Raw genomic sequence first — 16,468 nt, 5'->3', positions numbered from 1 at the left:
CGGTTGGGCGACACTCAATAGGGCGAAAGACACTTAGGCGACACTTTCGGTTCGAAAGGCGACAACTTCAGGCGGAAGAGCGACACAGCGGACAAACAGGCGACAATTCTAGACACTGAGGCGATAATTCTGTAAAAAGTCTGTAAAAAACAATAACACTGTCAAGGCTACGTTTTAAAAATATACGCAAGCATTGCACACGACGACAGCATCTCATAGTTTGTCAGTACATTACCTTGTCATCAACCAAACAGCAAACCAGTTTGTCGCCTTTCAGTCTGGGATTGTCGCCGGTTTGTCTGCCGTGTCGCCTTTCCGTCTGAAGTTGTCGCCTTTCGAACCAAAAGTGTCGCCTTTCAAACCGAAAGTGTCGCCCAAGTGTTTGTCGCCCTAATGACTGTCGCCCAAAAGTCCAGTTACCCTATCACACTGTGCGGGGCCGTATCAACACCTGTAGTTTTATTAAGAACACAGACTGGAAGTGCCAAAATAATTTGCCTTCCTAACGCGTGTATTTTCCAGCCTGTGCACCCCGATTCAAAATCGATTAGAATGGCGGGGTTTAGCGGGGGCCCGCAAAGTTTAAATGGTCGAATAATATCCTTTCACACTGAGAACTAGCGTTCTAGAGTGGTTTCCCTCTTGTTGCAGCAAAGGTTAGAAGCTTTTGAACTTGGTGCTTAATGTTATTCACTTGTATAGCATTTTAACGCATGTTATCTGTTGTTGCGTTGCAAGATTGTTGGGTACAACTAGCCTGTGTGGTCAAAAGCATCGTTGGATGATGTATCGGTATTCATCTTTACAACTAATTCTTATACTTACTCGATAGTAATAGTAAAGGGAATTTGTTTAAATTCAGCGAAATTACCCCAACCTTCACAGAAATTAGCCAGCAAGCGTAGACAGTGTCTTGTATAGAAGCGATAATGTTTGTATTATAAGTCAAAATTGCAGTAACGATAATAATAATATTATATGCGTATAACCGTAGTGATGCAGTAATAATATGACTCGTAGTTGATAATCTGGTGTAAGCTCGTGATCAAAATCTAAAGTTACTCAAGAAAAAGCGCTTTTTTTCTTATCTCCGGTCTTGAGCTCTTCAGTCCGGGTGGATAAAATGTAGATTAAATACGAGAGGATATCATGCGTTAAATACGAGAGTAATGCGTAAAGAAATTGCCATCGCTAGATTAAAAACAATTATAAAAGGTACTTACGGCTATACTATTACAATAAAAATAAAATAATAAAATATTAATTGATAGTTTAGGTCAAACAGTACAGAACAGTATATGACAGTCTAGGTCGAACGGTCTTCATCTATATAATTTCACTTCATCGCCCCCTCCTTAAAGTGGAGTCTGTCCTCGGACTCCGGGGAGATAACTTATCGCATGGGTCACGTAGTCTCTCCATCTCTCGGGTACCCGTCGCTCCCGCTCTGAGCGCCTGGGGCAAGGAGGAACCGCTACTTCCGGCTCACCCTTCTCATCACTAGCAGACTGATATGTCCCTTCTTCGGACCCCGTTTCTAACGCTGGGATTTCTTTGTCTTGGACCGGCGGGGGAGTTCCTGACGGTGGGTCTATGATCTCCTGGTCTTCCTGGACCGCTACTTCGGGTACTTCTGTCTCGGCTGGGCCTGTGGCAGAAATCGGAAAAATTTCATCCATGGTTATCTCCTCGTACTCAGCTGGAGTTGGATCTGGTGGTGTTGTCGTTGTGGTTGTCTCGGTAGCGATGGATGTAGTTTCGAGATACAATTTGATCCGTCCTTCGTGTTGGACTGTACGTTTGCCGTGTCGTTCCATCTCGTATACTTGATACGGAAGACTCTTTGTAATTTTGTATGGCCCGATATACTTCGGCTGGAGTTTAGCCCCCTTTCCTTTTCCCTTGTAGAACGATTTCAGCCATACTTGGTCTCCAACTGTAAATAGAGGTGGGACATCCACTTCTCCCCGGGGTCGATACTGTTGGTCTCTCAGGAGTTGTCCGGCTTGTTGCAATCGCTCCTGTAACTTGACAGCATATTCCTGCTCTGTAAATTCTGGAGCCTCTACTGGATGGTGAATATCCGGGGGTAACCGAGTTTCCCTTCCCATCATCAGGTAATTGGCGGATTCGCCGGTTACGCGGTGGGGGGTGGCCCGAATAGTCCTCATTATCTGCGGTAACAGTCTGTCCCACTTATTCACCTCTTGTCCTGCTAGTAGGGCTCGCAGCGAGTTGCCCACCGTTCTGTTGAGACGTTCAACCACAGAGTTGCCTTGTGGTCGGTACGGAGAGGTTTGCGTCTTGTCGCGTCCCCAGATTTCGCAGCATGCTTGGAAGAGCTCCGACTGGAATTGAGCTCCCTGGTCGGAATGGATGACTTCTGGAATGCCAAAATATGCGAATACTCGCTCATCCAAAATCCTTGCGATGGTGGTTGCCTTCCCGTCTAGTATCGGTATGGCGTCGCTCCAACGGGTGAAATGGTCTGCGAGTACGAGTATAAGATTATTTCCAGCTGTGGTAGGGGGAAGTGGACCGCACAGATCAATTGCCACGATCTGCCAAGGCCGACCGGCGTACAGATGATTCTCAGCTCGGCTGCGGCGGTGATCGGTGCCCTTGGCTTGCTGACAAGCCATACACGTTCTGACCAGTCTCTTTACATGACTAGTCAGGCCAGGCCAAAACCAATTTCGTCTCAGCGCAGCTATGACTTTGTTTGCCCCAAAGTGAGCCTCCTGATGAGTCTTTTCGATCAAAGACCTCCTTTGCGCACGGGGGCAGATTGCCCGTCGTTTTCCTTCAAGTCCCGTGATCTGAAGCTCCTCTTGTTCTGTCAGAAACAGGTGGCTCCGGATTTTCCACAGCTGTGCTGTTTCAGCGCTCACCACTCGAGAGTCGATGCTGGTCTGTCCCAATATGGCCTGGATGATGGGCCGTAAGTTGGGGCCATCTTTCTGTTGCTGACTCAAATGTGAAATCTTTGCGGTTTGCACTTCCCGGGCTCGGGGGAGAGCTATGTTTTTCGGAGTGGTGCGCACTACATCGCTCCATCGACGTGGTAGAGGCGACGTCGTGTTCAGCTCTTCTGGATTCTTCCGAGTTTTTTGATCGCTGGCTATCACTTGGCAGCGTTCCATAGGAACAGGGGCAAAGAACCGTGGAGGTCGTGAGACTTCGACATTGCTCTCTTGCGGTGTAGGGGCCCAACGGTTGTTGAGCTGGGGTACCATGCTACCCCGGGTTTGTGACACGACCCTTGAGTCTGCCACCCGACCTGGGTGCAAGTTCGTACTGTGATACGGTGGTCTCTGTTTTGTCGAAAGGGGTAGAGGCCACCGGTTGGTGGGTGCAAGGTTTGTATCCTCTGGTGGCCGAAGAACCCGCGAAGGTCCTGCACAACTCTCCAGAGATACGTTCGCAGGGAGCAAGGGCGGTGCATATGCCGTGGAGTTGGGAACCAAAGATCCTTGGTCCGGCGTACCATGCCTTCCGGAAGCAGAGGAACCTGGGGCGGTCCTGCGTGGCTCACCGGTGGCAAGTCCGTACGATTCACTCGGGGTGCGATCTCCGACAATTGCTCGTGGTCCTGGAGGTGGTTGTTAGGTATATGGTGTTGGGTCATGCGGTTGCATTGCCTGCAATCTTTGCACACCTGACGACTCAGTCCATCCACATAATTATGCTTCCTGCCTTTACGATGTTCTATCGTGAAGTTGTATGGTGCCAGTGTCTCCATCCATTGCGCGAGTTGGCCATGAGGATGGGTGGTACGCAGTAGCCACGTTAGTGAGGCATGATCGGTGCGCACAACGAATCGCTGGCCATACAGTTGGGGCTTGAAGTGTCCTATTGCTTTGACTATAGCAAGTAACTCCTGACGGGTTACGCAATAATTACGTTCATCTGCCGACATCATCTTGGAATAGTACGCAATGACACGCTCTTGCCCGTTTTGCACTTGTGACAGTATGCCGCCTAGTCCCACGGCGCTGGCGTCGGTGTCCAGGATGAAAGGTAGGTTGAAGTCTGGATACGCTAGAATCGGTGCAGAGACCAGACGTTGTCGTAGCGTGCTGAACGCCTCCTGGCAAGCGTCTGTCCATTTGAATATCGCATTCTTCGAGCTCATCTGGTTGAGTGGTCTGGCGATCTCAGAATATTCGTGTATGAAGCGACGGTAGTAATTACACGTCCCGAGGAACGATCTTAGGTCTCGTTTGTGTTGAGGTGGGGGCCAGTTCTTAATAGCCTCTACCTTGTCTTCGTCCGTTTCTACACCAGCCTGACTGACAATGTGGCCTAGATATTTGACTCTATCTGCAAATAAGGCACATTTACTTGGCTTAAGTTTCAGATTCGCGGCCCGCAGTCTGGAGAAAACTTCTTCTAGTCGTTGGATATGAGTATCCACATCCGGTGCAAACACGATGATGTCATCGAGATAGATCAAGACAGTCTGCCAATGTAGTCCTCATAGTACTGTCTCCATGAGACGTTCAAACGTCGAGGGAGCCGAAGTGAGGCCAAATGGTAAGACCTCCCATTCGTATAGGCTATATCTCGTCACAAAAGCTGCCCTCTCCTTGGCATCCGCATCCAGCTCGACCTGCCAGTATCCACTGGTCAGATCTAAGGTGCTGAATACCCGGCTATGCCCCAGCGTGTCGAGGCTATCATCAATCCTCGGTAGAGGATACGCGTCTTTTGACATCATGGCATTCAGCTTCTGGTAATCGACGCAGAAGCGCCAGCTGCCATATTTCTTCTGGACTAGGACATCAGGGGAACTCTACACCCTTTTTCCCTCTGAGATTAGCCCCTGTTGTTGCAGTTCGGCCACTTGCTTTTCAATCTCGGCCTCCTGTGCCGGTCCATGCCTATAAGGTCGCTGTTTTACTGGCTGAGCTCCTTTCGCTAACGGAATCCGGTGGCGTGTGAGACCTGTCCTCCCCAAATCAAACTTTCCTACGCTAAACACATCCTGGTTTTGCGTCAGCATTTTTCACTTTGGCATGGTCTTTTCCTTGTAACCCGCGTTGGTCGAGTAACGTGTCTAACACCTCGGGTAACTGTGTGGACGGTGGCATTGGTGCTGTTGGCTTTAAGGCTTGCCTCGCCTGGCTACAAGTCGCGATATTTTTTCCTGGCGGTAACTCGATGGTATTCGCCGAAATATTGCACACTCTAATCCATAGTTTTCCCTGCTGTGGGTGGTGCACTGACGAGGCCACTCGTATATCAGTGTCTGGTGTTTTTCCTTCGATTAGGGCTAACTGTCCATTCCAATTCTGGTTAAATCGGCCTGGGATGAGTATTTCCGAAAATGGAGGGATCTCTGTAGCTTCTACTGTTTGCACTCCCACTTGTAGTGGCCCGCCATATTGGTCACAGCATTTGATAACCTCGTCGTATAGATGTAGTTGCGCTTTTCTAAAATCTATGCGGCACCCTTTTTCTGTGAAAAAGTCTAAGCCAAGCAACACGTTTTCCTGTAGGTTAGCGATTAGAAATTTGTGTTCAAATTTTTGTTGCCCAAGCTGTATTGTAATCGTTGTTAGCCCCTCTAGGGGTAGCTTACTGCCATCCGCTAGTATTCCTTGACAGTGTACGGGTTCGATAGGCTTATCGTGTTTTTGCCGTATGCGATTAAATAGGCTAGTTGGCAGTATCGACTTTGAGCAGCGGCTATCTAGTAAGAAGGTGGCTTCTACTGTTCCCGCCCAACCGGTGATGTAGTAGGCGGCCATGTTATCGGTATGCGTGGCTTGTTGAATGCCCAGGTGTATCGATTTCTTTCCAGGATCCCCTGGGTGTTTTAACCCTGAACATAATCTTTTCCCGCCGAGTACTCTCTCTTCCCTTGAGTTGCTAGGGGAGGCAGACTGCACTGTCTTGCCAAGTGCCCCTCTTTGTGGCACCTCCAGCATCTCCTTGTTTCTCTGCGAGGTTCCTTTCATCTCTCTGGTAGTTGTGTCACTTGATTGACTAACGCCGTCACTTTTTGTAGTGCCTCTTGTGTTTGTAGTTGTGTTTTAAGTAGGCTTTCGTACATGGCCTTTGGTATGGCTGACTCCTCTTTCTTCACTTCTTCAGTTGCTATGTCTATGTGTAGCACTCCGGGGCTACTATTGTCGAATGCTTTGAGCTTGTTTTGGATTTCTTTTAAGTTCTTGGGTGGGTCCAAGGTCATGGCCCATGTGGCCGGGTGGTTAGTTGGTAGTACTCCCAATATTTCCTTGATAGCTATATCTTCCCTATCTTTGTCGCTTAGCGTGGGGTGTGCTATCCTTATGACCTTCTGGAGCTGGCTGGTGAAGGTGTATATGTCTTCCCCTGGCCTATACTTTATTCTTTTTAGTAGTTGATGAGCCTGTTTTTCTTTTATTCCATATTTTTCCAACAGTTGGCTTTTTCTTTCCTCGTAGTTTGTGGTTGGTAGGCCTTTTGCGGCGTCTCCTTTCAATGCTAGTTTAAAACGTAAGTTAGTTTCTTCTTCGCTCCATTTGTTGTGTTGAGCTATCTCCTCGAAACTTTCTACGAACTCCCCTACATCTGTTGCTCCATCGTACGTTGGTGCTTGTATTTGTTGCCCTTTTGGTTGGGCATTTTTCTCCGCTTGTTGTTTCAAGTATTTTAGTATTTCCTTATTCTCCTCTCCTTCTGCCATTTTCGGGGTGTGTTCGTGATAGCGTTATCCCACGAGGCTGCCACCAATAAAGGGAATTTGTTTAAATTCAGCGAAATTACCCCAACCTTCACAGAAATTAGCCAGCAAGCGTAGACAGTGTCTTGTATAGAAGCGATAATGTTTGTATTATAAGTCAAAATTGTAGTAACGATAATAATAATATTATATGCGTATTAGAGTTGCCCCGATTTTGGTATCGGAATCGGTATCAGTGCCGATATGAGTGTCAAGTATCTGAATCGGTATCGGCCGATCTTTTCTTAAAAAATCTGAACCTTCCGATACTTTTTACAGATCAACCATTTAGCAGAAAACTGTATTTTAGCCTGCTATACTAATAAAAAATCATCAGCTGTAAGCTTCTTAATGAATTTCAGGCCTGCCACACAATTTATTTCATGTCTATAGCCTGATCAACACAGCAAAGGAAACTTTTTAGCCAGAACGTAAACAAAAAGTGTGGTATTTCCCAATTACAGATAGGTTTTATTGCAAGCAATCACGAACAAGATAACAAAAGTGGGAAACAAGAACGCAGTGTAATATTTCTATTTACTAGCATTACGAAAGTAATTTAAACAGTCGGCACATAAAGTTATCCATCACTCTCTTGATCCTGACGATACAATGGATCGTTTGTATTGTACAAAAAACGGTAACCCCAGTGGCGTATCGGTATGTAGCCTGTCCTCCAACATCTGTTACAAGGGAATCCCCCTTCAGTACGCTCGGCTACATTGATAATGATGGAAGAAAAGAGACGTCTTACTGAGATAATTGAATCACTAACGGTTTTTAAAAGAAACATTGATTTGCTCTAAACTTGTACAGACACAGCAGTTCATTCAACAATAGAAGAGGGACTTCGTTATCACAGATAGAATTGTACCACTAACAGTAATTACCTTTATTTACAAATTACAAGAAACATGGACTGTTTTGTTACTACATGCACGGTATGTCAGTATGTGAATATGTATATTTTTTTCCATAAATGCAAACAAATAAATACAATAATATTCATGTTTTCTTTGCATTATGTTTGTATTTGCATAATAAAATGAGTTACTATCTATGCAACACAAAAGATCTGAATCGGTATCTGGATCGGATTATTTTTCAATTAGGATCGGTATATCGGATCGGTATCTGAATCGGCTGGTGAATTTAGAATCGGGGCATCTCTAATGCGTATAACCGTAGTGAGGCAGTAATAATATGATTCGTAGTTGATAATCCGGTGTAAGCTCGTGATCAAAATCTAAAGTTACTCAAGAAAAAGCGCTTTTTTTCTTATCTCCGGTCTTGAGCTCTTCAGTCCAGGTGGATAAAATGTAGATTAAATACGAGAGGATATCATGCGTTAAATACGAGAGTAATGCGTAAAGAAATTGCCATCGCTAGATTAAAAACAATTATAAAAGGTACTTACGGCTGTACTATTACAATAAAAATAAAATAATAAAATATTAATTGATAGTTTAGGTCAAACAGTACGGAACAGTATATGACAGTCTAGGTCGAACGGTCTTCATCTATATAATTTCACTTCAATAGTACACTTGTAATTAGCCTCAGGGGCCTTGAGAAAGTGCCTCAGAAGTAAAAATTTGGTTAATACTCTGGTTCATTTAGATTCCAGCATTAGGCTGAGTTATGTTTCAGTCTGAGATTTAAGTCTTAAGTCTCTAACGGTTTTTGGTAAGAAACTGTTATGAAAGAGGCGAGTCACGGCATACCGCATATATTGATGTTGGTTCACCCGGGCAGCAGCACGTGTGATTATGGCAATATCCTTTCTGTCAGTAATAAGCTCATAAGCAGAAGCTAGCACATTATGCTTATTTTTATGTGATAGAATCTTCATCAGTAATGAGTAGGCCTATACTTGTTTTTTATTTTAATTATACATTTAATATTTACCATTTGTGAGGCCTGCAAAATTTATTTGATGGAATATGTTCAGGTACCGATTTCGGTAATCTTGATAAAAATTAGTACTGTACCTTGATTTATTCCATCGACTATTGTGCAGGCCTAAATAAAATGGTACAAATGAATTAAAATAAAGATAACCAATGTATACTTACAAAATGAAGTATGATGTTGTGGAAGTCAGTGCTGATTAGCCACCTGGAGGTAGGTTCTGCGTACAAGTCTTATGCTAAACGAGTGAAAGCTCTCATGAACAACTGTATTTGTTGCAAGCAAGGTCACTGGTGAATAAGTATAGCTCTTTATTACTCAAGCTCTATAAGCATGGAAAGACAGACCATTTAAGTACAATTTAGTGCAATTAAGCACAATACTGAAATCGGTGTACAAATAATAAATTTATATTAAAACAGTTACACTTGTAATGCAAGAGTGTCAAAGACATAGGCTATATGGTAGGCTACACAGGTAGGCTACATGCACAAAGCTGACCCGAGGTTAATTCATGTCACCACGCTATTCCTTACTGTGAGATGGAATGTAATTCTTTGCTTTGTAGTTCACAGTTTCTTACTTCCTGCTCTTCCGTTCACTATAATTTCTTCTCTTGTTCCCCTTTCCATTTCCATCCAACACTTGATCACAGTATGCAAGCTAGCTTCTGTATTACAGGGCTACTTCCAAAATAGCTGTACGCATATGGAAATTAGGGAAGCGCAGCTTACTAAATCCGTCACCATAGAAATGGGTCAAATTTCTCACAAATTATACACATCATTGAGTTTTATATCCCAGATTATTTTTGGAGGAAACTGTTGTAGCATGCGTTACATTTAGCCGAGACATTGTTGTTATCGGTTAGGGAGAAATTCAACACAACATTTGTTTTGGATTTGATTTATTTTATTTTTCCATTTCGACTATGTTCAGTTTGTGCTTAGCTTGTGTGTACTAATCTGATTATTACTGGTACAGGTAATAATGAGAGTGTTAAGCTATTGTACATAGTATGGATATTTACCAGTAAAATATACTTCTTCATTCTATAAGTTCAACAATTAAAATACACTCCTAAAAAAATTTTAAAACAAAAGGTTGAAATAGCCGATGAACGTTACACTATTACTCGAATGGTTTTCCATGTTCTTGTGTTCAGTCTCGTATGGTTGCGAGGTTTGACAGTCAAATGAGCGTCATGAAAGTTTATAGGAAGAAAGACTCAGTAGTTGAAGTAGAAAGAGCCTCAGCAGTTGGAAGGGAAAGAGGCTCGGCAGTTGTTAGAGGAAAAGAGACTCCACTGGCAGGGAAAGAGAGCCTCAGCAGGTGCTCAATAAAGAGGCTGAGTCGTTGGAGAGCTACTCTATTATAGATTCCTAGCATGTGGGAAGGCTAGTTTGTAGAGAGTATGTTGGGTTTTATGGTTTTATGCTTCATGGCAAAGGGAAATGGTACTTGAAAGGACATTGTCTTTTCGTATGTCAGAAGTGGTGTCTGTCAAACGCACAAAAATGAGACACACACAATTTAGCTGATGAAGAAAGTTAAATGCACTGACAAGCTTATATAATGAACTGATGCAAGTTGGTAGCAAGCTGGCAACAATGGTTTTCAACAGAGTAATAACTAGAGAGAGCTACTAACGATCCCCGTAAAAAGCCACCTCCCGTAATAGCTTCCTCCCATCCACTGTCAAAGAACTCACAAAGAACAGAAAAACAAAGATTACTCACTAACAATATAATCAGCACACTGACACCTGTAATGCACTGCTACTAACTCTAGTCATAATGTAATATGTCGCAACTGACAAATGCTGATAATGATTTGAATTTAAGAGATACATTCCTTGCATATGCTTTAGTGTGTTCAAAAGAAGATGAGAAAAAATTAGGTAATTAACTCTTGCTTAGCACTTGTCAAAGCACACTCAACTTGTACTCATATGAAAATTAGAAAGAACTGCTTATTACCTACTATAGTCACTTATTACAGGTATCCTTGTTGCATCTAACTCCAAGTGTCTTCCGGTTCCATGTGTGTAAAGCTCGCATTTTTTCAGGTTCGGCTCTGTTGTTCTAGCAGAAAATTCATTTACGTATTTGGTTATCATAATCTTCCAGTGTGTTCAATACCGAGTCTCCAAGTTCTGTGACTACGCTGCTTACCATCAAGCTTCCCATTATCTAGCCATAAATATGCGGAAAAGCAAGCTGGCCTTTTTCAAGATAATTCTATGTGGCTAAAATGGTGCCTTTGGATAGTGCTCAAATCACTGTACAAACACTTTTTTCAAATATTCTATAGTAAAATAAGATATCAAACTTATTACAGTACTTGGACATCTCAACAGAGTTCAAAGTTTTCTGTTGTATAAATTGCTTGGAGTTTAGCAAGGCAAAAAATAAAAAGATTGTAAATTGTATTTCAGAGACAATAAATGCTGCAATACCCTTAAAGTTTCAATGTAATACAAACTCAATGAATTATGAGCAAAGAGCTAAAATTAAATTTCAAAATGTTGCCTGATTAGTTTTGCAATTTAATAAAATCAATTACGGTTTCATGTTTTAAAGCAATAAATATAAAGCACAGATTTATAAAGTTGCTTATTCTTTTATAGAATGCTGTTCATTTCTCGAACAGAAACAGGATGTTGGTTGAATTGCCTACTTTGTTGAGATTCGGTAATCGCAAAATTCTCACGTTGCTGTGTGAACTGACTTCACTTTCAATGCATGTGAATATCTCCCTGAAATTTAAAAATTCAACAAATTACTTAACAACTCCTATGTTACCATTAACTGATATTTCACATTGCAGCAAATCTGTTTCAACACACCTCAACAAATCAGGTTGTACATACTTTGTCAATTTTTGAATTGAACTACATGTATGATCATGATTTCATGTTTGAGATGGGTCAACTGTTTACCAAAAGTTTTCAATCTGTAATATCTCGTCAATGTATCCTTGTTTTCCTTTACTCTCTAAACAAAGTTCTGGCTACATTCAATCTTATAAAAACAGTCTAGCAGGCTGTTTTGGTAATTGAGTATTTTTACAAATTATCATTGTTTTGTCCGCATTTCAAACTAAGTTTTTTTTTTTTTTATCACATGTAGGTGAAAGCTCTGTCTAAAACTGCTGGAAATTAGCAATTTACAATCTACTATATTAGCCCTAAAATGGAAAAGGTTTTTTACTAATGGTTTTTTAAATTGTAAATAAGCAATGGCCTGTTAGCAAGCAACCAAGTCATGGACAGCCAGTTATGTTTGCAACTCATCAGCCATGTTGGTTTATCACCATTACAGTTGCATTACGAATGTGTTTGAGGATCAGTCTTATTCCTGATGTTTTCTAAAACAAATCTTTTGTACAATCAAACTTTGGCCATCGAAGTTAGTTTTTTTCTAGATTTCTTTCTTTTGTATTAAATATGTTGTATTTTGCAGCAAATCCTATGATGTCACACAGTACTCTGTGCTATGTGTACTCTGTACTCAATGTGTACTCAGTACTCTGTATTCAATCTACCGAATCAAAAAACTAATGATGGATACTTCTGGTAATTATAGCATTAAGCGAGTGGAATATATAAATTATACATGAAAAAATAAATAAGCACTAGTGTATATGGTAAAACTAAAGTAGTAAAGCAATACCACAAAAATGTTTTTGTGGTCACTTGGGCTTAACTAGAAAAACTGACAAGCATAGGTATAGCTTTGGTAACTTTGGAGATGGATGAGGTGTATGCAGTGGTGGTGATCTAGAGACCTAGTTAATTTGGCAAATACTTTGTTAAGTTCAAGTTAAAAAACTTATTCATATACAAATTTTTCCATTTGGTGTTTTTTCATTTTATCTTTAATCAACATAGGCAACCTAGTTTAATTTTACTCGTTGTTCAACTTTATTTTCTCATATCACTATTACATTTTTGTACAGTTATTGAGACTTTTAAAGAATTCATCTGAAATGTTTGCTCATGTCTTTCTGTATTTGTCTGCTCCAGTTCTAAGAAAGACGTTGTATTCATCTTTTTCCTTTTAATTTCTTTCTTTTCTTTTTATGTCCTTTATGACTCTTATTGAGATCAATAGCTTTAAAACTATAAATGATGATCTAAATCCTGTTAGGGAAAGTCGAGGCTTTGTTGCATAATTTTTAAAGTCAATGTTTATTAGAATATTAGTCTGAATGAGCATCTGTGCATGTTCTATTTTCTGACTATGTTATAAAATTCAACATAGTTTTCTGGTGGGGGTCCTTCCACACAAAGTTGTCGTCAGAATAGTCACTTTTAAAATCACTGTCGTCACTTTGAAAATCACTGTCGTCACCTTTTTTCAAGTTGGTAACCAAAACAACCTCTTTCTTCACCTTCGTTATTTTAATACAAATATCCATTCTGGTGGCACTGGGTTGCGTTAAAAACCTGAAACTTGCTCAGCTTGAACTTCTGCTAATCAAAAGCATGGCTCAACCAGCGACCTTCACAAACTTATTAGTGATGTTTGGGAGCGTTGCTGATTACTCTGCCAAGAGTGACAGCCGTCTTAGGTTTTTAGGGCTACATTTTTGGTACTAAAAATAGACCGAGATTGTCTTATGACTGAGATCACTGTCAGTCACAGACTTGTAAGCAGATTCGCTGTCAGTGTCGTGGCATTTCATTGCTGTTTACTTTAATTACCTGGCAGTCTATAAAGGCTGGGCTAGATGCTTCAAACCAAAACTAGTGAAGTTTCGTTTGATCGTGTTGATTTATGGACAAATAATAAGTTAGTAAAGGTATGGCCACATGTAACAAATTTTTTGTTGGTTCTGACCGAAATCACGAAATGAACCAAACGCACAAAATTATTCTGTGCTGCTTGAATCGTGCTAGCGAGCACGATTCTAGCAGCTTTTGCAATTAGCATAGTACAATACACATATAATGACACACAATAAAAGTATACGTGCAATTCAACATAGTACACACGATGCAACTGCTTAGATTGCGCAATTGTATGTATTTATCTTTTGGACATTATGGCTACAAATTGTTTGTTTTTTAATAATAAAAATTTTATTTTTAGCAGCAAAATTTTTGTGGTAGAAAATGTTGCCATCTGTAGCGCAATCAAGTCGGTTGCATCGTATTTACTATGGTGAATTGCCGTGATACTTTTCTTGCGTGTCACATTATGTTCTCGGGCTACATAAATTTTAAAATTTGCTAGAATCGTGCTCGCCACCCAACAGTAGCGCAACTTAAACAGTTACATCGTGTGTACCATGTTGAATTGCCTTCGTACTTTTATTGTGTGTCGCAATACGTGTCTTGGACTATACTAATTGCTAAAGCTGCTAGAATCGTGCTCGCGAATAATTTGTTTAGTCTGTTAAAAGCGTTTCGTCGACGAATTCGATGGGCATGCACAGCTCAAATAATTCTGTGAATTTCGACCAAATAGTTTTGTGTTTTTCATGATTTCGACCAGAACTCAGAACTAACAAAAAATTCGTTACTTGTAGCCGTACCTTTAGTAATCCTACTTACACCATCATCGTCACCTACATTGACGAATGGTCGTCTCGTCTGTCACTTTTCAAATATCCCTGTCGCCAGATCGTCAGAATCATCACAAAACATGGGTGGACCCCCTCTGGTTACTTATTAAAATGGCTGACATAAAGCAAAAGGCAATTATTTGGTGTTTTGCAACATTTATGCATTATATTTTCATAAACTTTTGCCGTATTGCTACTCAAATTTATGCCAGAACCTTTTATTTTCAAGTTTACAAAATTCCGATGATTTAGATATGTTACCAAAGACATATATAGTACAAAACTACAGTGAAATATTTAAATACCATGTGACATCATAATTTAATTCTGATCAGTATTAAGCACAAGCTTAACTGAACTGGATATGTGGAACACATCAGAGAGGGAGGGAGAAAGGAAGGGAGAAGAGAGCGCGCGAGCAACCATTGTATCTCTTTTAGGCATTGTAAGAGGGATTGCAGCGATTAGTATATCGGTATTGATTGAGTATCGCTAAAGTTTGATCCTATTACCAAGCAGATTTTTCACTGCTAGATTTTAATGGCTATAACTGGACAACAAAAGACAAACATTGCGATTTATATATAGATGTAAACTAGTGCGGGCCTAGCCAAATCGAACATTACAGGGCTTCTCTAGTTCTCGCACTGTCCCATATAAAATCCTCAAAATATAAAAATGCAGAAGATTTATAGTATTACAGCATAAGCGCAGTATATACAAAATTAGGCGCATTTTCACTAAAATTTGACTAGCGTTACTAGGTTTTAGCTTTATTTAATTGATTTGTTAGTTTAATCAACAAATTCAGTCAGTTTAATCATGTTCTGGATACAAGATGTATGTTTAGTTGTTAGTTTAATCATGGTCTGAATACAAGATGTATGTTTAGTTGTTAGTTTAATCATGGTCTGAATACAAGATGTATGTTTAGTTGTTAGTTTAATCATGGTCTGAATGCAAGATGTATGTTTAGTTATTAGTTTAATCATGGTCTGAATGCAAGATGTATGTTTAGTTATTAGTTTAATCGTGGTCTGAATACAAGATGTATGTTTAGTTATTAGTTTAATCATGGTCTGAATACAAGATGTATGCTCAGTGAGAATCAAATACACCAGAGCTTCATAATAATAGAAAGTAGAGTTTCACGATATAGCAATTTATTAGTTTGGTGGTGATTCTGAAGGTGGACGAATTGAAAATCACCACCAGTTAATGAGATATCTCAAATTGTATAAATGATATAAACGTGTAATGGCAATTTATCTCACACCTGATGATTTTCAGAGTGAGTGATACTGGAACTAAAACGCACAGCCTTCCAGTATTATAATATTATGCTTATTTGATGGCCTTCCATGCACACGGGCGTTCATGAAATAAATGTTTCTAATTATTACAAACACAAAACAGTTTTTTTTTGAAGTTAACGTACACAAATAAATATTAACAAAAATTTTAGAATTTTTTTACACATATCTCGCTTTATTGCAAATTATCTTTAAATTGTCAGTTCACGATATACCACGGTTCAATATTGAAAATTAACTACATCGAGTTGAGTCGCATGGTGATCTTTGGAATTCGAGAAGCTCTAGTGGAAACACACGTAAACACATTCGTAAATAATTGAGAAAATAACATGCAATACGTTGTGTGCTAATTTCAGAAACGAAGCTAAAAATGAATCGGGAAATAACATTTTCAGTCATTGCCATGCGATGTAGAGTGACCTGGGTTTAATCGCAAGCAGCAGTTTTCGATACACGGCAGTGTTATTTTTTATGCATTCTATCGTGAAGGAACTTGCGTGTTGAACAACCCACTTTTTTGTTTTATTCAAGGAGTGCTTCAGAGCCAACCATAAATGGGTTCATTTCGGGAGTAGATAATTACTACAGTTCACCTCCAGGAAATGCCATGGCTAACAATCCAATGGTTAGTAATATATATTGGTCAGATTATATGATTGTCTAAATAGGTGTGTTTATTAGGTCTTCACAAATGTACATGTTTTGAACTATCAGACTGTAGTTATATCCTGTAGTTGTATTTCGGCCCTCTATTCAGCTAGAGCAATACAAAGGTGAAATGTTCCATATTCAAGCAACTCATCTTAAAAAATGTCCAGTGTAATACCCTGAGAATTCTTGCAGTTCAATCAATATCTGGTTATTTAATGAGTGTTAGTGGTTAACATTATAAATGAATAATTAAAGACCTCAATGTACAATAAGTATAAACGGGTTATCAATTCCTAATGTTTGGTATTAA

General features: G+C 40.3%; 2 protein-coding genes across 2 annotated transcripts in view; one reads left to right on the top strand and one right to left on the bottom strand.

Moving 5' to 3' along the window:
- LOC137405935 (uncharacterized) overlaps positions 1–16,468 on the bottom strand; it is a 488,140-nt gene that overhangs the window by 113,740 nt on the left and 357,932 nt on the right. The gene's annotated exons all lie outside the window — the stretch shown is intronic.
- Positions 590–16,468, top strand: part of LOC137406425 (uncharacterized) — a 29,184-nt gene continuing 13,305 nt past the window's right edge. The window contains exons 1-3 of the mRNA XM_068093007.1: positions 590–656; positions 12,085–12,197; positions 16,039–16,132. Of these exons, the coding sequence (XP_067949108.1) occupies positions 12,118–12,197; positions 16,039–16,132 (174 nt within the window). The 5' untranslated portion in view covers positions 590–656; positions 12,085–12,117. The remainder of the gene's footprint in view (positions 657–12,084; positions 12,198–16,038; positions 16,133–16,468) is intronic.

This window comes from Watersipora subatra, chromosome 10 (assembly GCF_963576615.1).
Source record: "Watersipora subatra chromosome 10, tzWatSuba1.1, whole genome shotgun sequence".
NCBI classification, from domain to species: Eukaryota; Metazoa; Bryozoa; class Gymnolaemata; order Cheilostomatida; family Watersiporidae; genus Watersipora; species Watersipora subatra.
This window is presented reverse-complemented; position numbering and strand designations above follow the sequence as displayed.